Source organism: Orycteropus afer, unplaced genomic scaffold (genome assembly GCF_000298275.1).
Source record: "Orycteropus afer afer isolate SDZICR_OR568_19922 unplaced genomic scaffold, OryAfe1.0 scaffold00042, whole genome shotgun sequence".
Classification (NCBI taxonomy): Eukaryota; Metazoa; Chordata; class Mammalia; order Tubulidentata; family Orycteropodidae; genus Orycteropus; species Orycteropus afer.
The window spans coordinates 9657755-9685726 of record NW_006921629.1 but is presented as its reverse complement, the minus strand read 5'-3'; the positions used below and the strand labels follow the sequence as shown (position 1 = coordinate 9685726).

Genomic DNA, 27972 nt, shown 5'->3' with positions numbered 1-27972 from the left:
GGTCAGATGTGGGTCTGCCTCCCCCCCAGGTCAAGAGCCCCATGGCAGACAGGACATCTGGCTTCCAGGGCCTGGCACATATAGCCTCCTGGGTAAGAGGCAGAGAGGGGTCTCTCCCCTTAGAAGTATGGAGAGAGGGCACTGGAGATAATCAAGAAACGAGAACACAGGGATAACTTGGCCAAATCATGAAAAGCACCAGAAGCAAACTACGTACCAGGACACTGGGATTTACATGGAAGAGTGTTCACACAGCCATGTCCTTCATAAAGAAAGGCTAGTTCCCCACAATCTGCCATGTCATGAACCCAGGCCCTACAGCCCAACCCAGAGAGGAAGTGGGAAAGTCTTAGGGTTCTGGTTGCAGGGGTAATCTCAAACAGTAGCAGACAGAGGAATGGGTGAGACCCACTTGAGGGTATGACCACAGAGGTGAGACTACAGGAGTCAGTGAACACTCAACAAGGAAGGAGCATCCCGGGAACAGCAAATGAACCCTAGGAGGTCCTCAGCCACCGCTGCCTGTTTCAGGAGTTAGCCATCTCCTGAATCGCGTTTTTATAACCCAGCCCTAACTCCGCTTCTCTGATTAGGACAAGAATTAAAAGAGGGAAGGGCAGAAATGTATTAACAATCTCAATGTCCCGGGGCGTCTTGGGAATGACCATCTGAGAATCATGGAGGGAGGGACAGGAGAGGCCAGGGGGCTTCTGGGGTGCTGGGTGCTGAGAGTAACCAGCTGGGAAATAGAAGTACCCCCTTGCATGCGCCTATAGTCTCTTTTTAATTAGTTTCTCTAGTTTCCGGATGCGAGATGATTCCTGTTCTGGCGTTGGAGCCATTAGGGACAGCGGGCTGGAGCCTTCTGCCCCCGCGGGCGGGGCGGGGAGCCTCTGGCGGAAGAGCTCCAGCATGCTGCTCTGCTCGCTCCTCTTCAGCCCCTGAGGGGGAAAGAGAAAGGAGAGCCATGAAGTCTGGGCCCAGAGGGAGGCAACAAGCTCAACTGTGGACGTGCTGTTAGCCGAGGCTTCGCACGCAGCAAAATTACTGTAGGCTGAGGAGTAATATTCTCTTCAGAGGAGCTAATAGCCCCGGGAAGTAGCCTGGGAAAAAAGTGGAAGAAGAAAAAAAGGTTCCAAGCATAGTAGAGGAAGGAAGGGTTGAGAGAGAAGCAAAGATGGGTAAAAAGTGTGCACGTGTGTGCAGTGTACTGCTTCTGCTTCTCATTCTACTCCCTCTGCCCCGGCCTGGCTGAGCAGTGGAGGTATTACCAGAGTCATGATGTTTGTTTGCCCAAGACCCTTCTCCTCAGATGCTTGGAATCCAAGTTTGCAGTGTGGTCAGGCACATGTGTTCTAGGAAAGCTCCCCAGGAGACTGTACCCCACTTTTACCACCCCCAGCTGAGAAGCAGAGTCTGAGAAGGACAAGCAGGGCTTGGCACAAGACACTGAGCTAACCTTCATGTCCAGTATCTTCTGGAAGGTTTCTGTGTTGCAGTCTGTAAGAAGTTTGATGTAGTTGTCAACAAACACCACTGGCGGCTCATGAGGTGCCATCACCACCTACCAGGGGAGAGAGAGGCAAGCTCAGCCCTTCAGGAAGACTCACAGAGGGCACGGGGTCATCTTTCCTCAACTGCAAGATGACCACAAAATGGATACTGCAAGATTTCCTTGAGCAGCAGCACCCCTCAATTCAGAAATGTCCTGATGACACTTGCCTACATGATGACGGAGTAGGCAGACAAGCTACACAGACCCTCTGCAACTAAGAAATGAAAAACCAATTGAAACTGATACAGAAGATAACCCTGGAACCCTGAGCTTTGAAGGTAAGGATAAAGAAGTGGATTAAATACCAACTAGTAGAAGAACCTGAATGAAAACACTGAACAAGGAGACAAACTGAGCTGTGGACTGCTGGCTCTCCTTGCCAAGGACTACATGGGCAAGGACTGCACTGGTGCCTGGCAACTAAAAAGGAAAACAGTGAAGAAGGAGACAAATAGAGCTGTGGACTGCTGGTAGTTCTGAGGGTACAGCCATTTTGAATGTATACAAGCAGTGTTCTGACCTGGACAGTGACCTAAAAATAGGCTCTGCTTGCCAAGGACAGTCCAGGCAACCACACTGGATACTAACAACTAGAAAGGTGCAGTATTCCCCTTGTTACTTTTATGCTACACACCCTCTAGGTGAACAGAGGTGTGGCCATTCCCCACCTCCACCTACCTTCTTGATCAGCAGGAATTCCACCCTAGTCTATGCCCTGACAAAGCCTGGGTGCCCCCCCCCCCATTTTGTTTTTGTTTGTTTTCAAATTATTCCTTTTTCTCCCTATTTATTTACTTTCTCTTTCCCTTCCCTGGTTCTTGTTTTTTTCTTCTCTTTCCTTTTCCTGTTCCCTTCTTTTTCCTTTCAGTTCTTCCCATCCCTTATTTTTCCTTTTGCAATTTTCCAATTGTTTTCCTTACTATTCTTTTACTCTTGCTCTTTTCTCTCATTCTCCTTCTCAGATATTCTGTTTTTTTTCTTTTTTCTCATTTTTTCTAAAAATATATATCTTAAAATTTTTCTTTTCATTTATTGCCTTTATTTCTTTTTTCTTTTTTTGTGATTGTTCCTGTTTATGTGATTTGCGTTTTTTGTTCTCTTGTTATTTATTGATTTATTTTAAATTTTTTTGTCTAACTGAGGGGGAGGGAGGCAGCAACTGTTCCCATACAACCCAACCATATTTGCACCTCCTGCAGCCCCACCCACTGAGTGAGGGATACCACTTGCTCCTGCACCAACTCACTAATGATAGACAGTGGCCAATACCAGCTCAACTCACACTCAACTGCTCTTCATGAACAGCTAACAGAGATCTTTGTACACACCCTCATTCTCTATCACACCCACCAAGAGACAGTGGTGAGTGGCTAAGTGCTACTAACTAGCAAACAGAGGAGCACAGTACCATGTTCACACAGATAATATCAAAACAAAATGGGGGGGGGGGCGAACTTGGGCGAATCACACCAACATACAACCACAAATTAAACATAAATACAGCAACATCACAATGTCTCGGAGACAAGTGACCATCCCAATCAACACAAAGACACAAGTAACCATCCCAGTCCACTCAAAGACACAAGTGACCATCCCAGTCTATGTAAAGAAGTAAGATAAAGTAGTACAAACAAGGTACCGACCCAGAAGACATCCCTAAGGAATAAGAAGCATTGGAACTCCCTGAAAAGAAATTCAAAAGAATCATATTTAGGTACATTCAATGGACTGAGAGACAGATCAAGCAAAACACTGCCAAATTAAGGAAAACACAGACAAAACTCTAGAACAATTTAGGAAAACAATATAAGAACAAACTGACAAAATAAACAGAAAATTAGAAATGATACAAAAACAACAAATAGAAATCCAGAAGATTAATACTAAGATTTCAGAAGTAGATGACATATTGAATAGGCAAAGGAGTAGAATCGAATCAATGGAAGACAGAATTAATGAGATTGAAGACAAATATGTCAATACTACTTTGTTAAGGGATCAATAAGAAAAAGATCAAAATAAAATGAAAGCTTAAGGTCATGTGGGATACCATCAAGAGGAATTACAACCTATCTGTAATTGGAATTCTAGAATAAGAAGAGGCAAATTAAATCACAAAGAATATTGTCTTAGATTTGTTGGAGGAAAATTTCCCTAATATGATGAAAGATGAGAAGATATCCACTCGAGAAGTTTAATGAACCCCAAACAGGACAGACCTCAAAAGAAAACCACTGGGACATACCATAATCAAATTAATCAAAACCAAAGATGAAGAAAGAATCCTGACAGCAGCAAGAGAAAAATGAAAAGTTACCTAAAAAGGGCAAACAATAAGACTAAACTTTGATTTCTTGGCAGAAACCATGCAGGTGAGAAGGCAATGGGATGATATGTGTAAAACCTTGAAAGAAAAAAATTGCCAATCAAGAGTTATATACCCAGCAAAACTGTCAACTCAAGTATGATGGTGAAATTAGGACATCTCCAGATAAACAGAAGTTAAGGGAATTTGTTAAAACCAGACCAACCTTACAAGAGATGCTAAAGGGAGTTTTTCAGACAGAGAATCAACAATACTGACAACACCAATGACTGATACACATGATGATAACCCAGAAACCAACCCAGTTATAGTAGTATACAAAGTAAAATTAGCTTACAAGACTGTAAACAGAGAACCAGAGACATCAATTGGCAAATGAGGACAACTACAAACCAAAAAGAGGGAATAAACAGTGTAGGTACAGAACTTCCAAATGGTAAGGAAATCAAGACAACTGCGAGATAGAACAGACTGTTCTAAACTTGGGAAGAAAACTATAAATCACAAGGTAAACACAAAGAAAAATGATAAATTTTCACATCAAACTAAAAAAGAGAGCAAAAATATTTAGCAAATACTAAAACAACAGCAAAGAAGGAAATGATAACAAAATTCATAAAATAAGCTCAGCACTGAAATGGTACAAATAAATCAGCAACACCACAAAAAAACACATAACAAAAATGACACCAATAATTCATACTTGTTGATAATTACACTGAATGTAAATGGATTAAATGCACTACTCAAGAGACAGAGAGCTGCAGACTGGTTAATGAAACATGACCCATCAATATGGTGTCTATAGAGACTCACCTCAGACACAAAGACAAAAATAGACTACAAATCAAAGATTGGAAAAAGACGTATCAAGCACATGGCAATCAAAAAAGAGCAGGAGTGGCAGTATTAATTTCTGATAAAATTGACTTTAAGACAGAAACCACCGTAAGAGACAAGGAATGACATTATATAATGATTAAAGGATCAACTGAACAAGAGGACATACCATAATAAATATTTACATACCCAATGAAAGAGCCCCAAAATACATCAATCAGACTTTAACAGAATTAAAAAGACAAACAGATGATTCCACAATAGTAGTAGTAGTTGTTGTTATGTGCTGTCGAGTCAGACCTGACTCATAGCGACCCCTCCTTGGGTTTCCGAGGCAGTATCACTACGGAAGTAGATTGCCCCATCTTCCTTCCGAGGAATGGCTGGTGGGTTTGAACCTCCAGCCTTCTGGTTAGCAGTCAAGTGCCTTAGGCACTATGCTACCAGAGCTCCTACAGTAGTAGTAGGAGACTTTAATACACCATTTTTAATGAAAGACAGAACAACTGAAAAGAAACTCAACAAAGATGCTGAAGAACTAAACAATACAATCAACTGACCTGACCTTATAGACATCTACACCCAACAACAGCAGAATATATATTCTTTTCTAGCACACATGGAACAGTCTTCAGGATAGACCACATGTTAGGCCACAAAGCAAGCCTCAGTAAATTTAAAAACACTGAAATACTACAAAGCATCTTCTCAGATCACAATGTTATAAAATTAGAAACCAACATTTAGAAGATCAATGAGAAAAGAACAAATGCATGGAAACTTAGTAACACCCTCCTTAAAAGTGACTGGATAATAGAAGAAAGAAAAATTGAAATAAAAAAATCCCTTGAATCAAATGAGAATGGAAACACAACATACCAAAATCTTTGGGACATAGCAAAAACAGTGACCAGAGGGCAATTTATACCAATAGATGCACACATCAAAAAAGAAAGAAGAGCCCAAATCAACACCTCCAACCCAACATCTCCAACAATTAGAAAAAGAGCAGCAAAAAATGCCTACAGTCACCAGAAGAAAAGAAATAAAGATTTGAACAGAAATAAATGAAACAGAAAACAGACAATAGAAAAAAATCAATAAGACTAGAAGTTGGTTCTTTGAAAATATTAATAAAAATGAGAAACCACTGGCAAACTTAACAAAGATGAAGAAGGAGAAGACACAAATAACACAAATAAGAAATGAAATGGGCAACACTACAACAGAACCAACCAAAATAAAAAGGGTATCAGGATACTATGAAGAACTGTACTCCAACAAATTTGGAAACCTAGAAGAAACAAGATTTCTAGAAACACATTACTTACCTAAACTAACACAGACTGAGGTAGAAAATTTGAACAGACTCATAACAACAGAAGAAACTGAACAGGTCATAAAAAAATTACCAACTAAAAGAAGTCCTAGCCCAGATGGTTTCACTGGAGAATTCTACCAGACGTTCAGAGAAGAGTTGACACCAATCCTACTCAAACTATTCCAGAACATATAAAAAAGGATGGAATCTCCCAAATTCATTTTATGAAGCAAGCATAACCCTGATACCAAAACCAGGCAAAGACACCACTAGAAAGGAAAACTACAGACCAATATCCCTCATGAATCTCACTCACTGCCACTGAGTTGGTCCCGACTCATAGCGACCCCTCCCTGGGTTTCTGAGGTGTTATCTCTACAGAAATTGACTGCTCAGTCTTTCCTCTGAGTCCCTCATGACTATCGATGCAAAAATCTTCAACAAAATCATAGCCAACAGACTCCAACCACACATCAAAAAAAAAAAAAAAAAAAAAAAAAAGATCATGACCAAGTGGGATTCATACCAGGTATGCAAGGATGGTTCAACATTAGAAAAACAATCAACGTAATCTATCACAAAAGTGAAAAGAAAAGAAAAGAATCACATGATCATATCAATAGATGCAGAAAAGGTATTTGATAAAATCCAATACCCCTTCCTGATCAAAACTCTTGGAAAAATAGGAATAGACAGGAAATTCCTCAACATAATAAAGGGCATGTATGCAAAACTAACAGCCAACATTATTCTCAGTGGTGCAACTGAAAGCATTCTCCTTGTGAACAGGAACCAGGCAAGGATGCCCTCTATCTCCACTTCTATTCAACATTGTATTGGAAGTCCTAGCCAGGGCAACAAGGCAAGAAAGGGAAATCAAAGGCATCCAAATTGGTAAGGTAGAAGTAAAACTATCCTTTTTCCAGATGTTATGGTCCTATATGTAGAAAACCCAAGAGACTCAGCAAGAAAACTACTGGAACTTATTGAAAGATTTAGCATAGTGGCAGGATACAAGATCAACATGCAATAATGAGTTAGATTCCTCTACACCAGCAAAGAGGTCTCTGAAAAGGAAATCAATATGATTTAAAATAGCTGCCAAAAAAAAAAAAAAAAGATACTTGAGAATAAATCTTAACCAGCGGCATCTCTATGGAAATAGAATGCCCAGTCTTCCTTCTGAGGAGTGGCTGGTGGGTTTGAACTGCCAACCCTAGGCATTATGCCACCAGAGCTCCCTACAAAGAAAACTATGAAACATTATTTCAAGAAACTACAAGAGATCTACATAAATGGAAGAACATACCATGCTCATGGATAAGAAGACTGAACATTGTGAAAATGTCTGTAATACCCAAAGCAATGTATACATTCAATGCAATCCCAATCCAGATCCCATCAACATTCTTTAAAAACATGGAAAAACCAATCACTAATTTTATATAGAAAGGAAAGAGACCTTGGATAAACAAAGTACTACCAAAGAACGAAGTAGGAGGTCTCTCGCTCCCAGATCTCAAAACCTACTATATAGCCACAGGAGTCAAAACAGCCTGGTATTGGTAAGATGACAGATAATTAAACAGTGGAAAGAACCAAGAACCCAGATCATTGACCTATGGCCAGGTGATCTTTGACAAAGGGCCGAAATCCCTTGAATGAGGAAGAGATAGTCTCTTTCACAAATGGTGCTGGCAAAACTGGATATCCATTTGCAGAAAAATGAAACAAGATCCATATCTCACACCATACACAAAAACTAACTCCAGATGAACCAAAGACTTAAATATGAAACCTAAAACTATAAAGTTCATCAAAGAAAAAATAGGGGCAACCTTAGGGGTCCTAATTTATGGCATAGATAGGCAATCAAGCATAATCCCAAATGCACAAACAGCAGAAGATAAACTAGATAATTTAAGACCTTCTAAAAATTAAAATCTTATGTACACCAAAAAGCTTCTCCAAAAGAGTAAAAAGAGAACCTACAGATTGGGAAAAAATATTCGGCAATGGCATATCTCACAAAGGACTTATCCCAAAACTCCAACACCTCAACAACAAAAAGACAAACAATCCAATTAAAAAATGGGCAGAAGACATGAACAGATGAAGAAATGTTCATGATCATTAGCCATTAAAGAGATGTAAATCAAAACAACGAGATACCATCTCACCCCAGCACTAATAGTAAAGTTCAACAAGGCACAAAATAACAAATGCTAGTGAGGATGTGGAGAGATTGGAACTCTCATACACTGCTGGTGGGACTGTAAAATGATACAACCATACCACTGTGGAAATCGCTATGGCGACTCCTTAAAAAGTTGGAAACAGAAACACCATTTGATCCAGCAATCCCATTACTAGGTATATATCCTAAAGAAGTGAGAGCCAGGACATGAACAGATACATGCACACCCATTTCATTGCAGTACTGTTCACAATATGAAAGAGATAGAAACAACCTAAGTACCCATCAACAGAGGAATGGATAACTCAACTGTTGTACATACACACAATGGAATACTATGCAACCCTAAAGAATAATGTACAATCTGCAAAACACCACATAACATCAATGAACTTGGAGGCCATTTTGCCGAGTGAATTAAGTCAATCACAGGACAAATACTTTATCAGTCCACTATTGTAGAAAGTCAACGAAACGTTTATATATGGAAGGAAACTTTCTTTTTTGGTTACCAGGGATGGGAAGGGAGCAGAAGGGAGGGGAAATTCCTAGATAGGTTGGGGGAGGAAAAAAAAAGAAAGAAATCAAAGATTATTAATGGTTACCAGGGGTAGGAGGGAGGGGTAACCTTTTGTTTGCAAGGCACTGAGTTTATGTTAATGGTGGTGGGATATTTTGGAAAAGGATACCAATAATAATGGCACAACATGAAAAATTTCATCAGTGTTCTAGAACTATAAATGTGGAAGTTATTATGTTGGTGAATGTCTTGTTGTATATGTTTTCACCACAATAAAAATGAAAAAAAGAGAAATATCCCAATGGGTTACTTCCTATTTTCAATTATACCACCTCAAAAAAAACACACCCAAATCCACTGCTGTCCAGTAGATTCTGACCGACCCACAACGGCCCTTTAAGACAGAGGAGAACTGTCCCACAGGTTTCCAAGGTTGTAAATCCTTAGGGAAGCAGCCTGCCACATCATTCTCCTGAGGAGTGCCTCGTGGGGTCAAATCACATATCTTTCTGTTAGGAGTCAAGCCTTTAACCCCTGCACCACCAGGGCTCCTTTCAGTTAGAGTGGTGCTTCTTAAATCTGCTGAAGCATAGATACCACCTGGGACACTTTTTAAGGTACACATCTCTATGCCCCTCCGCTGAAGGCTCTTATTCAGTAGGCCTGGTGGGATCCCAGGTGAACTTTTAATTATCAGGACCATTTTAAAGGCACTCTGGTGGCATAGTGCCTAAGACATTTGACTGCTAGCCAGGAGGCTGGTGGCACAAACCCACTAGTTGCTCTCTTCCACAAACATTTACTGCCTTGGAAACCCAATGGGGATCACTATGGGTCGGAATTGACTCGATGGCAGTGGGTTTTGAGTGAGGACCATTTTGGAAACACTGTGTCAGCGATCTGTTTGAGACAGTTCAGAGGTACACGGTACCAGCTCCTGCTGTGTTGACATATTATTCCTGAGAAATGGGTGGCAAAAGGAACCGATTTAAGTTGATTTTCTTGGAAACAAAAATCCCAGTGCTGCCTCACTTCTTTTGAAGGCTTAAAATCTGGACCATCATCTAAACTACCAATTAATACTCAGACAGGAGGAAAGCAATGGCATCACAATCCTCAAATTTATGTCCACTTGATTTTGGAATGCTGTCTCTGATTTTCTTCCACCAGCAGATGGGTTTTGTTTTGAATTCCTGAGACTGTACCAATGAGTGGCAAGGAGCAGTTCACTCAGAAACCTTCTGCAGACAATTCTCAAACCTTATGCTCTCCTCCTTCCCAGCAAGTGAAGCAAGAAAATGACTTGGCTGCTTCCAATTTCCTGAGGCCATAAGCAGAGGGTCTGTGCTGGCCCGCCCTCGCCTGGTCCCACTGACGACGGGCCTCCCGCTGCTACTTTACAGACCTGAAGAGCCTGCAGGCCCTTCAGGCTTTTAAAACCACCTCACGATGGCAGTTTGCTCTCTAGCCTTCCCCTCTCTTCCAAATGGGCTCCTCTTCCTTCTTACCAAGTCCAGGTGGAAATCAGATGCAGATGCTCAGGGCTTCAAACATTCACATCGTTACTTCAAGTACACTATTTTGTTAAATGGGGCTTAAAACCCAACCAAACCAAACCCATCCACTCATTAGATACAGTGACCACATCTGTTTAGAGTTCTTTTAAAGTGGCTGAGGACAGAGAGCGAAAGAAGCACATGTGGGAGATAGTATTTGATTGGGGGGGGGGGGCCCTGAAATTCCTGTGAGACGCAAAGGAACCCTGCTTACACGCTGATTCACAGCAGCACTGCTACATCATTACCAGTCCTGGCCAAATTGTATGACGAAGGATCCCATTACAATAGAGAATTCATTTGTTACAAAGAATTATTGATTCCAAGTACACTGACTTTCAACAGTATTTGATGAGGCCAAAATCCAGTCTAGCCAAAGAACATGGGTCATCCTTTCAGACAGAAGGGGACAGGCCCTAACCCGTGCTTTCAAAACCAATACTCCTTGGAATAAGCGACAAATAACCAGCCCCTGTCAAGAGAAGGCCCAGGGAAGCCACAGCCATTGATTACCTTCAGGATCATCTCTGCTCGGGTCATGCCTTTCACAACAATTTTGGTGTAGCTGGCAGGGGCTTTCCTCACCACCTGTGAGCCGATGGAGGGCAGATCGAGCAGCACCATCTTCAGGGAGTGGGTGTCCAGCAGCAGCTGTGGAGTGAAGCAGAATATTACCAGTCATGTCATATGGACACAATGCCTGGAGGACACGTGAGGATTAAAGTTTTTTTCTGATGGTAAATGTAATACATTCTCATTGCAGAAAATTTGGAAAATAAAAGTATAAAAGAAAAAAGGTATCGATAACTCCCACTATCCAGGAAAACAACAATAAACCACAGTGAAACTTGGTATATAATTCCTTCCTGTCACGTGTGTGTGTGTGTGTGTGTGTGTGTGTAAAACAAATCTAGAACTAAAAGTAAATTATACTATACGTACACACAGTGTTATAACCTGGTTTTGCCAGTTAATATATGAAGTCCTCTGTATCCTCCTTTCCCAACTAGGTAACTGTCACAGTTCTCTAGAGCTCCTATAACAGAAATACCACAAGTGGACTTTCTGTAACAAACAGGTATTTATTTTCTCACGGTTTAGGAGGCTGGAAGTCCAAACTCAGAGTGCCAGTCCTAGGGGAAGGCTTTCCCTCTCCAGTAGCTCACGGTTGTCTCCTTTCAGCATCTGTGAGCCAGGCATTCCTTAGAGATTTCCATGTCTTGGCATCAATCCTCCCCCGGGTCCAGGAGGCTGTTAGGACAGGGACTCCAGGTCCAAAAGACTCTGCTCTCAGCTCTTCTTTCTTGGTGGTGGTCAGGTCCCTCCAACTTGGCTTGCTTGTCTAACCTCTTTTATATCTCAAAAGAGACTGACTCAATAACAATTTAATGCTGTATGTAGATTGTATCCTGCCTCATTAACATAACTGCCTCTAATCCTGCCTCATTACCATCATAGAAGTTAGGATTTAAAACACATAGGATAATCATATCACATCACAAAATGGAGGATAATACTGAGAACCATAGCCTAGTCAACTGACACATTATTTCTGAAGGATCCAATTTAATCCATAGTAGCCATCTTAAAATTAAGTCATGATTTTTAATGGTTATACAATACTCTATGGTGTGTATGTATATAACTTACTATACCCTCATCCACACGGAAAATTATCATAAAAATTTTGCTTTTTCAGTACTCAAAAATGGCATCTTATTTTATTATATTTTAGGGAGCTCTGGTGACATAGTGCCTAAGGCATTAGACTGCTAACCAGAAGGCTGGCGTTCAAACCCACCAGCCACTCCTCAGAAGGAAGACTGGGCAATCTACTTCTGTAGGGATACCACCTCGGAAACCCAAGGAGGGGTCGTTATGAGTTGGATCCTACTCCACGGCAGTGTGTTTGGTTTTGTTTATTTTATTATATTTTCAATTTCTCTGGATGCTAGTGAGAGTGTAGGAGATTTAACCAAATTTAAACATCAGTATCTTGGCAACAACTGGCCTTTACCTTTTTTTCTTTTTATTCCCACTTCTTGCATGCCAATTGTTTGGAAAGATATCAACTTTCCTAATTGCCTACCAAATGCCAAGAGAGATGGATACCACATCTGCCTCATCTCAGTTAACTATCTTCACAAGACCCTGGCATTTATTGTTCCCATTTTACAGAGAAAATCGAAACTCCAAAGGTTGAACAACTTGCTAATGGCATCCCACATGATCAGATCATGAGGTGGACAGAACATGCAAGCTGTACTTCAATTCCTGCCGCCCACTGGGCAGCACTGGTTCAGAGCTCACAGTGTTTTCTGCCACCTCGTCATTCTAACCTGACAAGGCTTCTGCTACCTCGTCTTCTAACCTGCTGCTGCTCTTGGTAGCCACGCAGCACAGAAATGGCTGAAGCGAGAAGAACACACTCAGGCCTATTTAGATGGTTCAGGAGGAGGGAGCCGCATATCCACCAACCAGACAAAAGCAGCTGTGGGTCATGGTCCTCATCACTGCCACCACCACAGCTCTGATACCGGTCAATCTTCTGTTCAAGACAAAATCTGCTGTATCTGCCACCACCTGCTCTTCTTAGAAAGCCTTTCATAATATCAAGCAGACATGGAATGGGATCGCTTCAGGCCCCATAACACTGCATCTTCCGATTCTCCCTACAGTACTTTGTATTAGAGAAGAAAATTAATGACTGAAGATAAGAGAGACTCATCCATAAGATAAACGCTTAATCTGATGGTTATGGTCATCAAAATTTTGATGGTGGTATAGAAATATGGGGAAGGCATCAATGTTTTACTTGGAATAACTTAGCTGGAAACATTCCTTTCCGACAGTGCTGTGAAAGGCTATGCTAAACAAAGAATACTTTCAGGCAATAACGGGCTAGCTAACGGCCTAACTCTGCAGGTCATTTAACTGCAAGCCAGCAAAGTGTTGGGGCATTTTTGGATCTTTTTAGGTTTCCAGAGATAAGAATTCTTACTACCCTGGTGTCTGCTTTTAGAAAAGGCCATGGACTCAGACAGAAAAGTACCAAGCATGCAGCGAGAGTCTGGCATGGGTGGCCTGAGGGCTGCACCAAGAGCCTAGCATTAGAACGCTGCACACGGTGGCAGCCCAGGGTTCACTGGACCTGATTACTGCTCTTCCTCAGGGAAAACCCAGTTCATGCATATCCCGGAGACACTGCAGTTTGGTTCCAGACTACCGCAATAAAGTGAGTATCACAATAAAGTGAGCCACATGAATTTTGTGCTTTCGCAATATATATAAAATTATGTTTATACTATTAAGTATGCAACAGCATTATGAAAAAGTTTGAAATATTGTGAGAATCACCCAAATGTGATAGAGACACAAAATGAGCACGTGCTGTTGGAAAAATGGTGCTGACAGACTTGCTTGACATAAGGTTGCCACAAACTTTCAATTTGTAAAAAATGCAGTATCTTCAGAGTGCAATAAAACAAGATATGCCTGTACAAGAATAAGTATGCCAAATTCCAAGTAGATTAAAAATACAGATGTTGTTGTTGTTATGTGCCATTGAGTCAGACCTGACTCATAGCGACCCCTCCTTGGGTTTCTGAGGTGGTATCACTATGGAAGTAGATTTGCCAACCTTCCTTCTGAGGAGTGGATAGGAAAAGAAAAAAAATTACAAATATTAAGAAGGAAATACGGAGCTTATTTTTATTACTCATGGGAGGAAAACAATGTCAAATAAGTGAAATAATGAAAAATCGACTGTATTTTCCACTAACTGTGCACCCACATAAATAATGCATACAGACATACAATGGGAGGAGCTCTGGTAGCATAGTGCCTAAGGCACTTGACTGCTCACCAGAATGCTGGCAGTTCAAACCCACCAGCCACTCCTCGGAAGGAAGGTTGGGCAATCCTACTTCTGTAGTGATACTGCCTCGGACCCCAACGAAGGGGTCGCTATGAGTCGGGGCCGACTCGACGGCAAACAACAACAACATACAATGGGCAGAAATGACAAAATTATGTATAACCGTCTTGGTACAGCATGCCCACACATACACTGTGCATGTCTCGGGACCTTTCCAGAAGTGACTTTCAGCCTCATTTACCCTCATTCAACAGTCCAAAAATGTTACTTTTGATCATATTTGTATCAAAAAGGTATAAGCCATGGTCAAGAAGTCACAGATCTAGCTTGGCAGTACCCCAGTAATCGGAAAATAAACAAATTGAAACTGGGCACTTGTTCTAGGGCAGTTAATGGCCAGGCCTCAGAATGGTGGAGTTTCTTGCAGCAGATCTGTGCCCAGGTACGTTGTACTTGATGGAGATGGGCAGAGGGTTGGGAAGAGGGCTGCATGCAGTGCTGTCACAGCCCAAGCACAGGCTGGTCCCGCAGCAGGTGAGGACACTGCCCGCGTCCCATGGTACCGGTCTCATGAGAAGCCAGGTGATAGGACAGTGTATATGCAGTGTGCACTGCCCCAGCCCCTGGGGCAATGGGTAGCCAGTCAAACCCATCTTGTCTGAATGAGGGATTCCAACCCCTCTGCTCCCTTGGCTCTCATACCTGCCCCATCACATGCGTGCAGGTGGGAGATTCAAACAGCTTGAGTGCGATGACTGGCTGGCCCGATGGGAGGGTGGAATGCACGCTGCTATGACATGACAGCTTTGTCCCACCTGAGTGGCCTCTTTGGCCTGGGGTGTGTAGACCCACGCACCTTTTGGGCTGGGGCCCTTGCTCTGTTTCCAGGACAGAAAAGTGATTTCTTTTTGCATTGGTTGGCAGAGATGGGAAGGAATCCTGCCAGGAGAGGGGCTGCTTTAGAAACTCAAGAGTAGGCTGGTGAGGGTCTGTGCTGGGAACCAAATTTCCATGTCAACAGGCACCAAGATATAGATTTAACATTAAATTCATTAGACGGGGGAAAAAAATTGAAAATGAAGTCAGCAACACGTAAAAAACATTGATATAGTATGCTTATGAAAATAACACGAGAGGTTGCGTGGCATGTAAAAATGAGTAACACATGTGACACAAACAAGGTAAAAAGATAAGCCCAAACTAGGAAAGGATATCTACAATATTGACAAAGGAATAATAATTCAGAATACATGAAGATTCCAAAGAATCAAAAAGAAAAAGATCAACAGCTCCAAAAACAATAGTGCAAAGAATATGAACAGGTAATTAACAAAAGAGGAAACTCAAATGCCTCAAAAATGTATGAAATGATGCTTAACCTTACTAGTAATTTGGTAAATGCAAAATAAAATCATAATTTTATGCCATTTTACAATTATCAGATAGGCAAAAGTAAAAAGTTTGATAATACCAAGTATTGACATGGATAGGGTGCGATAAATTCACAATTCCGAGGAGAGTATAAATTCAAGTACTTTGGAGGAAATACTTTCTCACTTGACGATGCACATACCCACATAACAAAACATTTGTATCTTTTGGAGAAATCCTTGCCCATGTAAAATAATGCTCCTTGCATCACTATTTGTAAAAGCAAAAGATAAGAAATAATCTAAATGTCCATCAAAGTAAAATGGATAAACAAATGGTAGTATAGTCATGCAATGGAATATGATACCAAAGTTAAGATGAATGAACTTAAAGGGATTCTTTCAACATGGCTAATCTCAAAAAATATGGTGGGCAAAAAAAGCAAGCAGATAAGTGCCATATATGTACAGAGCCATAGCCATATGCATAAAATTTAAAAGTATACAAAGCAAAACTATGTATCATTTGTGACTACATATACACATGTAACATACCAAAACACATATGGGAATGATAAAAATCAGAATCAGGATAATGGTTTCCTCTGGGCCAAGGGGGAGGAGAATGGCAGGGAAGCCCTCCTAGGGGCTTCAGCAATAACGATAATAATTTACTTCATATAAAGAAAGATCCAGTGCAAACATGGAAACACGTTAAAGCTTTACTGAGCTGGGTGGTATTATTTACATTACTTTCTATACCTTTATTTACTGGAAAGATTTCATCATTTGGGGTTGCTGAGTCAGAACTGACTGGATGGCTTTTTAAAAAAAATTTGCGGTCTGGTGAGGAGTCAACTTTGTCTTCCATGCAGCAAATTTTGAAGCCTTGCCAAAATCAAAGTCATGTCTTAGCATTAATTTGTTGGTATGAAAACTCAATTATTATGTTTGAAAACATATGGGAATATTTTCTACTTTTTCCTACATTTTCTACTTCTCAGAGATATATGCGTAAGTAATTGTATTGTCTTAAGTGACAGGAAGAGTTCTGAATGCATCAGGCATTCAAAAGTGTCCCCTATATCTAGAGAGATTAAGACATGTTCATGCCCTGGGCAGTCACAATAAAATTCTGTCCTCATTAGACAGCTAAGCAGATGAAAATCTTGGTCTCAGAGTTTATAAAAGGCAATCCAGCCAGAAAAGGCGATTTTAGTCTGACAGACTCGTCACCTGTCTGTAGCAAGTGAAGGGAAAAACCTCACCAAACCAAACTAGATGGTTTCCGGCTACCACTGTCAACCACCCAGAGGGGATTGGTACAAGAGATCCTGGATAGAGTGGGAGAACAATGTGGGACAAAACTCAAAATCATAAAAAAAAGAGACCAGGTTTGCTGGTCTGATAGATCATGGTGAGACCTCTGAGACTACGGCCCCTAGTTACCCTTCAGGTCTGGAACTGAACTCACTCCTGTGGCCTCCAGCCAAACAATAGACAGGCATATGGGGTGGACATTTCCATCAGGTAGATACTCTCCTTAGAGCGATCAATCATCGGAGAACAGAAGGCCAGTGTTTGCACAGGGAGACAGCTGGGGGTGGGTGGGGAGTGCATGGGAAGGAAGGACACAGGGAAAAGGTAACTGGGGGGGAAATGGGAAGAGAGCCATTACACTGTGCAGAACTGCAGTCAATGTCGTGAAACAAAGTATGTATGAACTGCTGTATGGAAAATTAATTTGCTCTGTAAACTTTCACCCAAATCACAATAAAAATTAAAAAACAAAAAAACAAAACCCAACGCAACCCACTTCTAGCAAGTAGATTCTGACTCACAGTGACCCTTAGGACACAGCAGACCTGCCCCATAGGGTTTCCAAGGTTGTAAATCTTTATGGAAGCAGCCTGCCTCATCTTTCTCCCATGGAGTGGCTGGTGGGTTTGAACCGCCAACCTTTTGGTTAGTAGTTGAATGCTTCGACCACCAGAATTCCTAGTGGAGATAAAAAGTCCCATTTATAATGAAAATTTGCTGGTTTTCATCTTTGAAAACAGCACTTCATCTCCACAGACATGGGGCATGAGGTAAGTGGTGGCCATCACCAAATTTGTTTGAGCCTCAGCAGTAATGGCACAGTGGCTGTTATTTTTTATGTATTCAGAATATGAATAGTTTATTAGTTATATGTACTGTAAATATTGCAGCTTGCCTTTTAACACTCTCAACAGTATGTTATTGGTAGAAATAAATTCTTAATTTTAATGTGGTCCAAATTATCAATCTTTTTATATTTGTACTTCTTACATTTTAAGGGATTTTTGCCTATCTCAAGATCATGAAGCTGCGTTGTTTTTTCACCTTTCACACTCAGAGTTAAAATCCATCTGGACTTGATTTTTGAAAACTGAGGTAAAATTCACATTGCATAAAAATTAATTACTATAAAATAAATAATTCAGTGGTTTTTAGAATATTCACAAAGTTGTGAAAGCATTACCACTACCTAATTTCAGAACATTTTTACTACCCCAAAATGAAATCTCAAACCCATTAGTAGTCACTTTCCATCTCTCCCCCTTCCTTTGCTCTTGGTAACCACTTAATCTATTTTCTGCTTGATTCACCTATTCTGGACATTTCTTAGAAATGGAATCATAATATGTAGCTTATTGTGTTTTTCACTCAGCACAATGTTTTCAAGGTGCAACTATGCTATAGTAGGTATCAATGCTGTGGTGTCAAGCTTGTGTGTCAACTTGGCTGGGCCTGGCTGAGTGGCTAGGCAGCTGGATGTAGTATTCCCCATGATGAGACTGGTAATCAACTCCATGGTGGAATCTACTGGAAGCAGCTGAGTAGCTGCCTTAGGGATGTGGTCTGCTTCCTGTATATAAGCAGAAGCCTTGGGGAATGGTCTCTAGCTTATGGCACGCTTGGATCCTGAATGTAGCTGTGTCATTGTTCAGCAGCCTGCCATGCTCTGCCGACCTTGGATTTACAATGGACTTAAAATTAATGGCCTGCTGTGTGGTTTGGTAACATCGGGACTGTGCCTTTTTACTTGTCAGCCTTGGGCTTTGTCAGCCTCAGCAGCTAGCAGCTGTCTGAGTGAAAAAAAAGCCTCTAGCTCCAGTGGGCCAGGAGCAGAAGGCAGAGCTGGACCCCAAGATTGAGGGGCTTTCACACAGCCCTTAGAGCTGGCACTGTGAACTTGGACTTAAAGCTTCCAAATTGTAAGAATAAACTCCTGTTTTTAAGGCCACCCCATTTGTAGTATATTCCTGTCAAAGTGGCATGAGGTAACTAGAACAAATGCTTTAGTTCTTTTCATTGCTAAATAATATTCCATTGTATGGATGTGCCACATTTTGTTTCTTCATTCATCAGCTGATAAACATTTAGCTTGTTTCTACTTTTTTGGCTATGATGAACAAGTACATGCACATGTTTTTGTGTGAACATATGTTTTCAATGCTTTTGGGTATATACTTGGGCGTGGAATTGCTGGGTCATATGGTAATTCTATGTTTAACATTTTGAGAAATTGCCAGACTGTTTTCCAAAACAGCTGTATCATTTTACATTCCCACCAGCAATGAATGAGGATTCCAGTTTACCTAAAGTCTCACCACAATGGACTTTTGTGTAGAGTGTGTGGTAAAGGTCAAGACCGATTTTTTTTCCCTATATATCCCCATCACTATTTACTGAAAAGACCCTCCTTCTTGATGGAATGACAGTGCCACTTCTGGCATAAATCAAATGTCTGTCTATGTGTGGGAGCTCTGGTAGCATAGTGCCTAAGGCATTTGACTGCTAACCAGAAGGCTGGCGGTTCAAACCCACCAGCCACCCCTTGGAAGAAAGGTTGGGCAATCTACTTCAGTAGTGATACCGCCTCGGAAACCCAAGGAGGGGTCGCTATGAGTTGGGTCTGACCCAATGGCAGCACATCATATATGTACAGGTATTTTTGAACGCGAGTCCATTCTGTTGGCCTTATCTATGACTCATGCTTTACTGGCTTAATTACTAGAACATTAACATAAATCTCAATATCCCAAGGTTTAAGCCCTCCAACTCTGTTCTTTTTACTGAATATTATTTCTGCTATTCTTGGTCCTTTGGTTTTCCATCTATTTTTATAATCAGCTTATCATTTATATGCACACATACACACACAATCCTACTGAGAGTTTGATTGGGATTGCACTGCATCTACATATAAATTTTGGAAGAATCTACATCTTTTAATAATGAGTGTGTTAAATCTGTGAACAACAATGTATCCTGCCATTTTAAAAACTCTTCTTTAATTTATCTTAATATTATGTAGATGTTAGATTTACTCCTAAGTATTTAACATTTCTTCATGCTACTGTAAAGGTTTCATTTTAAAATTTTCATTTTTTAAGTTGTTTGTAGCTGGTATAAGCACAATTTAATACTGACCTTATATCTAGCAACCTTGCTAACCTCTGCATTCTGATAGTTTATCTGTAGATTCTTTCGAATATTATGTACAATCACGTTCTGTGAAAAAGAGGGTTTTGTTTCTTCCTTTCTCTATATAAAATTTACATACATTTTATTTCTTTTAAAACTTTATTTTTTGCCTATTGCACTAGCCAGGACTTCAAGGGCAATATGGGACAGAAATATTGATAGCAGGTAACTCTTGTCTTATTCCTAATCTTAAGAGGAAAACTTTCCTCTATATTTTACACTTAAGCATGATGATCTCTGTCGTTTTTTGAAGTTAACTGAGTAATTTATTTCACAAGCTTGTTCAGTGTTGGCCAGGCTTCCCATCTCCATTTATGACCCTGCCGATGTCTGCAAGCTCCTGTGGAGTGTGGCTGTGCCTGCTCCCCCCCCTCTGACTGGGTGGTAGGAGAGGCTCTGAGCTCTCCGTGGGAAGGCTAATGGGTCAGATCTTAAAACAGAGAAGAATTAAGTGGATGAGGAGAGAAGAGATTCAAAAAGCTCTCTAGGAAAAGTGCTGCATAAAAGCAAAAATGCTCTACTATCTGGGTAGAAACACACACATACCAAAGGCAGGAGAAAGTTAGTTTTTCTGAACGTAAGTTTTGTCATCAGAAAATCTAGAAAGAAGCTGGTTTAACTTCAGGAAGCATGGAAGTTTTGTGACAATTCTCAACATAAAATTTTATTTCGGATTATACATGCGTGGCTTTGTGCAGGGGTGGGCCACTTTTTTTTTTGTAACTTGTTAGGGAGAATTTCAAACATATAAAGTAAACTGAATAGTCCGGTGAACCCTGCTGCACCTGCCTCCCGGCTTCAACGACCAAAACACTGCCATTATCGTTTCACCTACTCTTCTCAACACAGTGGTTCTCCAGGGGCCATGGGGCAATGTCTGGAGAAACTGTGGTTGTCACAACTGGGAGGGTGATAGTGGCAACTAGTGAGAAGAGGCCACCGATGCTGCTAAACATCCCAGAATACGTGGGACAGACCCCACAACAAGGGATTCTCCAGCCCAGACGTCAGAGGAGCCGAAGCTGAGGAACCCTGCTGTAATCGTGGCCCAGCTCTTGCTCCATTCTTGGGGTATAAAATTTACATACATACAATTCTTAACTGTATAGTTTTCACAAGTAGATATATTCACATAATCCATAGCCTCATAAGTTTTTAAACTATCCCCTTTATCAGCTCCAACAATTTCCCTTCTACTTTTAATTTATTAAGGTTTTGGTTTTTTAAATTTACTATGCTGGCTATTACATTCATCAGTTCATTTCCTTTAGGAGTGCTTAGAAACACCCTGCCACCATCGGGGAGTTCACCCGGAAGGGCCAGGCCGAGGATGACTGCTCTGTTTTCTCACTGTTCTGACCGCCATGATGTACCACTACCTGATGGTTCTTTTTCCTCTCCATGATGCTTGGGTTTTTTTTTTTTTTTAAAACAATCTAAAATTTGCTTTAAACATATTTCTTTCAGATGGTTTTGAATGATATGAGTTTAAAAGTCAATATGGTAAATAAAGATAATAGAACAAGAAAATAACTTCACAGACTGAAATATATTGTTCAAACTATTTCAGACTCTGTAACACAGATCTCAAAGGGGTTTGAGAGTGTCTGGTGTGGTTACTCTTCATACACGTGAAGACACTGAGCTCTGAGCTGGGAAGCAGCTGTTCATGATCTCAGGGATCATTAACATCCAAGCAGGGACTGGACCCTGGCCGCCTGGCGGCTCGACGCCCTTCCCTCTACACCATACTGTGCTGCTTTTCTCTGTGGTAAACCTGTGTAAATGGATTCCATTTTTACTGTGTGTTCAGTCATACACTGCCATATATGAGACTAATTAATGACCCTGCAAGTCCCACAGGATTCTCTGAAAATCACAAGCTAGCAAGAAACATTACAAATATAGGTTCGGTTCAGTTCCACGTGCCCTTGCAATTGCTCAAGAGGCCTCTGGGGTCCAAAGATAAATAACTCACTTGATGCAGTAATCAGGGAAGAATAAAGGGCAGGGAAATATCCCCTTTCCCATTTTAGGCACAAGTACTGCAGCACAACCTAAACTTAGGACCTAGCCCCTTTGGGGCAAAGCAGAGGCAGCTGAGATGAGGCTAAATACTAGCTCTGAGTGTCACAGCTTTTGTTAAAGCTTGGATTCTGGCTGCTGCGTGGCTGGAGGCAGAATCTGTTTCAGTCTGTGAGTCTCTGTTAACTTCTTGAGTCCTTTGGCTCAGCAGCTTCAGTGAACATGCCTCCAGCTACACGACTGCTTAGGTTTCAGAACTCAGACCCCCAGGGCGAGCATGGACCCAGCTGAACCTGAACTTCAGGGCCTGAATCCTTCAAGGGCCAACTGCTCAGCAGCTTCCACCCACCCCCTCTCTGGGCTGGGCCTACAGAGACGGATGCTCTCCTACCATGTTTGCCTGGGGTCTGATAAAGGCAAATTCCAGTTTTAGCACACGGTTTTCTAATTCACATCTCAAAGCAGAAGTACGCACCGGCCAAACTGATCTTTTTCTGAAAATACTGGCTTTGCGTCTGAGCTGATTATTTTAACATTCTTTTAAAGAAGAGAAAACCTGAAGAAAATACACAGGATACTGGATTCATGTGATGAAATGAAAGTATCATGGTTATTAGACACTAAATCAGCTGGCAAGGCCTGGGCAAATGTGTAAATTCAAGAAAAATATGTTCCCAGTGAACCTTGTGTTCCAGCGGCTTCATCATTGTGTCTGGAGACAGAAACACAGTAACTGAGAACTCTAAAGCTGCTCCCAGGTACACAGATTGTAATCAGTCCACATCATCTCTGATTACACACAACAGTGGGGTGAACAGGATGAATTCCCAGTCAACATGTGCTAATGAAACTGGAGACAACATGTTGGGGCATTATTCTGATGTTTCTTTCCAATGGAGAGAATGCTTATGACATGCAAGGGTCAAGAATTTCAAAGCACTGAAATGCTACAGTCAGGCAGAGTTGGTGTCTGAATCCACACAACCTCCCAGGCAGTTTTCTCAGATAATACTTTTGACTCTTGTTATAGCTGGTCAGCCAGTCAACCAGTGTTTTGACTACCCAGTGCCACTCTGACAGGAACATACCACAAACGGGATGGCTTTAACAAAAAGAAGTTTAGTATCTTACAGTTTTGGAGGCTAGAAGTCTGAGTTCAAAGTGCCAGACTCTAGGTGCTGGGTGAAAGCTCCTTGACCTTGGGCTTCAGCTCTGCCTCTTTCTCCCAGCCCACCAAAGCCAGAGGCACCTCTTCACTCAGGCAGCTGCTGGCTGCTGGGTCAACAAGTGAAAAGGCACAGTCCCAATATTACCAAACCACATGACAGGCCATTGATTTAAGTCTACTGAAAGTCCCAAGATCAGCAGAGCATGGCAGGCTGCTGAATGACAACCCTGCTACGTGCAAGTTTCAAGTGTGCCATAAGCTGGAGACCAAAGCTGCTGCTTATATACGGGAAGCAGACCACATCCCTAAAGCAGCTACTCAGCTGCTTATGGTAGATCCCACCATGGAGTTGACTGCCAGTCTAATCATGGGGCATAACTACCACCAGCTGCCCAGCCACTCAACCAGGCCCAGCCAAGTTGACATACAACCTTAACTACCACAGCCAGCAGCCAGGGCTGACTGGATGTTACTGGGAAGGATCTGTGTCGAAGAGACCTTAGGAAAGATGGGAAGTGAAACCAGAAACGAACTCCTGTCTCTGGTCTCCCACCACTGCCATTTAGTCGATTCTGACTCATGGCAACAACCCTACAGGAGAGAGTAGAACTGCCCCATAGGGTTTCCAATGCTGTAAATCTTTACAGAAGCAGACTGCCTCATCTTTCTCCTGCAAAGTGGCTGGCAGGTTTGAACTGCCTACCTTTTGGTTAGCAGCCAAATGCTTTCATTACTATATCCCCAGAGCTCTTCTCTCTGGTCTCAGAAAGCTTAAAATACAAAAGAGCCGGCACGTACTGAGGGCTTATCATGTGCCAGATATTGTGCCATGCCCTTAATGTGCATTATCTTGTGTAATGCTCACAACTACCCAGTGAGGTGTTACTACAATCACCCCCATTTTATAGATGAAGAAACCAAAGCACTGGGAGGTTAAGTAACTGTCTAAGAGCAAACAGTTGCTACATGGCAGAGACAAGATTCAGCCTCAGACCTCTGTGGTTCTGGAACCCACCTGCTTAACGAACATACTGTCTTCATAATCTAGGAAGGTGTGGTAATCAATATGGCCCTTCTAGCCCAAGTCTTTGTAACTCCCACCAAATGACTGGGTAGGACTATGCAAATGTGAGGTGCTTATGGCCCCCCAAGGGGATTGGATAGCTTGCTAATAATGTAAATAAGGTACATAACTTTATGTAGGACTATGCAAATAAGATATATGGAACCCTAACAAGGAAGGCATTTGACTACTAACCAGAAGGCTGGTGGTTCAAACCCACCAGCCACTCCTTGGAAGGAAGACTGGGCAATCTACTTCTATAGTGATACCGCCTTGGAAACTCAAGGAGGGGTTGCTATGAGTTGAAATTGACTCGATAGCTGTGAGTTTGGTTTGGTTTTTGGTTTAGGCTTAAAATGAGCCATCCCAGAGGCAGAAAGGGGAGACCTGACTACCACCAAGAAGAAGAGACAGGAGCAGAGTACATCCTTTGGACTCAGGATTTCTATACTGAGAATCTCCTCAACCCAGGAGACAGAAAGAGAGCTGTAACACCTTGCTGAGATGGTAAGAGACAGAGAGAATGAGCAGCAAAGAAATGGTGGCAACAGAACTGGGAAACCAGCAAGAGACAGTGTGGTGGGCTTCTGGACCCACAGAGTAAGAAAGCTGAGCACCTTTGAGCAGGAGGCTTGCTGGTGGAGTGGGGTGTCTCCAGGTACTTATCAGCAGAGCTACAAGAGCTTTGTGACACTTACCCAAGCAGGCCAAATGCCAAGGGGCCGTGGGGCTGAGAGAGGCATGCCTGCGGACATTGCTGTCCTGATTGAACAACTACATCTGGAATCATTTCTGATCCTGAATTATAACCTGTTATTCACCTAATAAACCCCAAAATTGTGAGTACTGTCTGTGAGCTCTGTGTGGCCACTGCAAGGAATTATCAAAGCCAGCAGAGAAATAGAGAGTGCCATGAGATACTTGGTGTCAGAATAGGCAGAAAGGTTGGAAGGTGGAGGCATGTCTGATCCCTGCCTCACAGGATCAGCCTTGGGCTGTTGCTCTTGATCCTTCTGCCCCCTTGTGAAGTCAGAGGAGGTCAGATGCCTCCGCCACACCATTGTTACAGAAGGCTACTGCTCACTTACAAAAAGAGAAACTACACTTAGCAGACATAAGAGGTTGTCAGAGTTTGCAGACTTCACATCCCCAGCTCAGACACTTCATGAAAGACCCATGATACACTGTGGCACATGCTAACTTGCCATTTTACTGAGGCATGACTTGGACCAGCACAGGTAAGAGGCCAGTGTGAGGGCAGCTCACTGAGCTGGGGAGAGAGCAAAGCCTCTACCGATTCAGACTGATTTGGTGAAGTGCAGGATTTATAGAAATGTCTAGAATTATATAATTATCTCACTTAAAAATATAGTTTGAGTTCTTTCAAATATAAAAAGCAACTGAAATAGGCTAAGTGCTGATAGATGGAGGTTTGGGAGAATTTAATGAATATATGAGAATCATTTTTAATTTGCCCTGAAATGGGTGTTTTTAAAGAGTTAGAAGCTGAATATTATTGTTTGTTTCTCTTTAAAATACTTTAAAACTGCTCTCTGAACTCATGCTTCTCAAATTCTCAACACAACTAATGCAATGCACTACTGTCAAGTCGGATGCAACTCACAGCAACCCCTCCTTGGGTTTCCGAGGCAGTATCACTATGGAAATAGATTGCCCAACCTTCCTTCTGAGGAGTAGCTGGTGAGTTTGAACCACCAGCCTTCTGGTTAGCAGTCAAATGCCTTAGGCACTACGCCACCAGAGCTCAAATCTTCAGATAGGTTGAATTTGTGGTAAATGAAAAGAGAAATTTTTACGGTAGGATATCTCAGCTCCTCAGTGCTGAGGTGGTAACAAACTTTGCAGAGATGTCTTAAAGCAAAGAATTCAAGTGAAGGGAGTGTGGCTAATCAGGTAAGGCATCTTGGGTGAGATGAGCAGAGCTTCTCAATACTAAAATGCTAAGCCTTTCTTTGCTTGTAACTCTTAAGTGGTCTCTGCCCCAGCCCTCAAAAAGAAAAAGAAAAAAAGCAACTCATTGCTATCAAGTCAATTCTGACTCATAGCAACCGTCTCATTGGGGTTCCAAGGCAGTAAATCTTTATGGAAGCAGATTGCCTCATCTTTCTTCCATGGAGTGGCTGGTGGGTTCAAACCACTAACCTTCTGGTTAGCAGCCAAATGCCTTAACTACTACATCACCAGAGTTCCTTAGCCACTAGGGAATCCAAAATATCAGAGCCGTTATGCTTGCTGCTCATCTGCCTGGAACACCTTTCTCTCAGGTCTTCCTTCACACAAGGGGCTCCTTCTCAAGCCCCAGGTCTCAGAGAAGCCTCCTCTGACCTCTAATCAAAAGTCCTTAACTTGGTAAAACATAGGGAGAAAGCAGGAGGAGTGCTGTTACTTTGTGGGCACTGTAATCAATCAATAAAACAAAATGTGTATGAACTGTTGAATGGCAAACCAATTTGCTCTGTCAACTTTCACTGAAATCACAATAAAAAGTATAGTCATTACTCTCTTCCACTCCTAAGACATTCTTCCACATAATCTAGTTTTACATGCTTCGGACTACTCAATTTCAGTTAAAATTATCTTCCAGTTTATCTGTTAACTTATGTATTATCATCTATTCTTCCTATAATGTGAGCACCATGCAGGACAGACAGTTCTGTCTTGTTCACTGTGGCATATGCCCTACACTGAGAACAATGCCTGGTGGTTAGTAAGTGCTCAACAAAAATATTTTAAATAAACAGGTGAATGAGGTAAGAAAGCAGCAGCTCAGTCCCTGTATTGTTCCCACACAGGTGAAATGAGCCCTTTTATTTCTCCGCAGTACACTTATAAGATTTATAAGAGAAGGATATAGGTTTGGTCTATGGCAAAGCTGTAAAGCAAAGGCCCTTCCAATTTCTCCACTTACCTGTTCTGCTCCCACCATGCTAATTGGCTTGCACTTGAAGAGGTGGGTGATGAACTTGGGAATGAAGGAGCTGTGGATAAAAAGTAAGTGACAAATTAGGTTTATTCTCTTTTTAGTAAAAAGCTACATAAACTTTCTTTTCTTTTTTTTTTTTAAGGCCCTACTTACTTCCCTAAGTGAAGACAGATATAGTTGCTGCCTACCACCATCCACTGCCTTCTTTTACCTTCCAAACAAAGGCCTGCTTTTGCTTACGTACACATGGCTTGGGATGCTGGGAAAGTTGATCCCATTCTAACCTACACAGGTGAGTTCTGCTTACCCTCAGCCGGGCAGAGGACTGCATGCCTGGGTGACTGCTCGTTCTGGGATGGGAACGTCATCTAAGCTGGCAAAATCAGATTGGACAGAAAGATTTCATTGCACAACTGGGGTGAAGCTTTCTCTTCATCCTTAGAGTATTGCTGTGTTTGGAAATAACATCAAGAACTGCCACTGAACCACCATTCTGAGGATGACCCAGCCCCAAGAATAGCAGGGCGTGAAAAGAAAAGAACTTAGGTTCTTAACGACATTGTTAAGCCACCAAATCAACTGTCCCTGGATCTGTCCTATTTCTGGACTTCTTATTATATAAAATAAAAAATTCACATATTGGATAAGTTGGTTTGAGTCAGGGCTTCTATTACTAGTAGCAGAAAACATCCTAA

The 27972-nt window shown here is 41.8% G+C and overlaps 1 protein-coding gene across 1 annotated transcript in view; it reads right to left on the bottom strand.

The window, feature by feature from the left end:
- Positions 1-770: 770 nt before the first annotated feature.
- The window catches only part of VPS53 (VPS53 subunit of GARP complex), a 192548-nt gene continuing 165346 nt past the window's right edge, over positions 771-27972 (bottom strand). Inside the window, exons 19-22 of the mRNA XM_007937432.2 lie at positions 27263-27332; positions 10832-10969; positions 1460-1564; positions 771-941 (exon numbers count right to left, since the gene is read on the bottom strand). Of these exons, the coding sequence (XP_007935623.1) occupies positions 771-941; positions 1460-1564; positions 10832-10969; positions 27263-27332 (484 nt within the window). The remainder of the gene's footprint in view (positions 942-1459; positions 1565-10831; positions 10970-27262; positions 27333-27972) is intronic.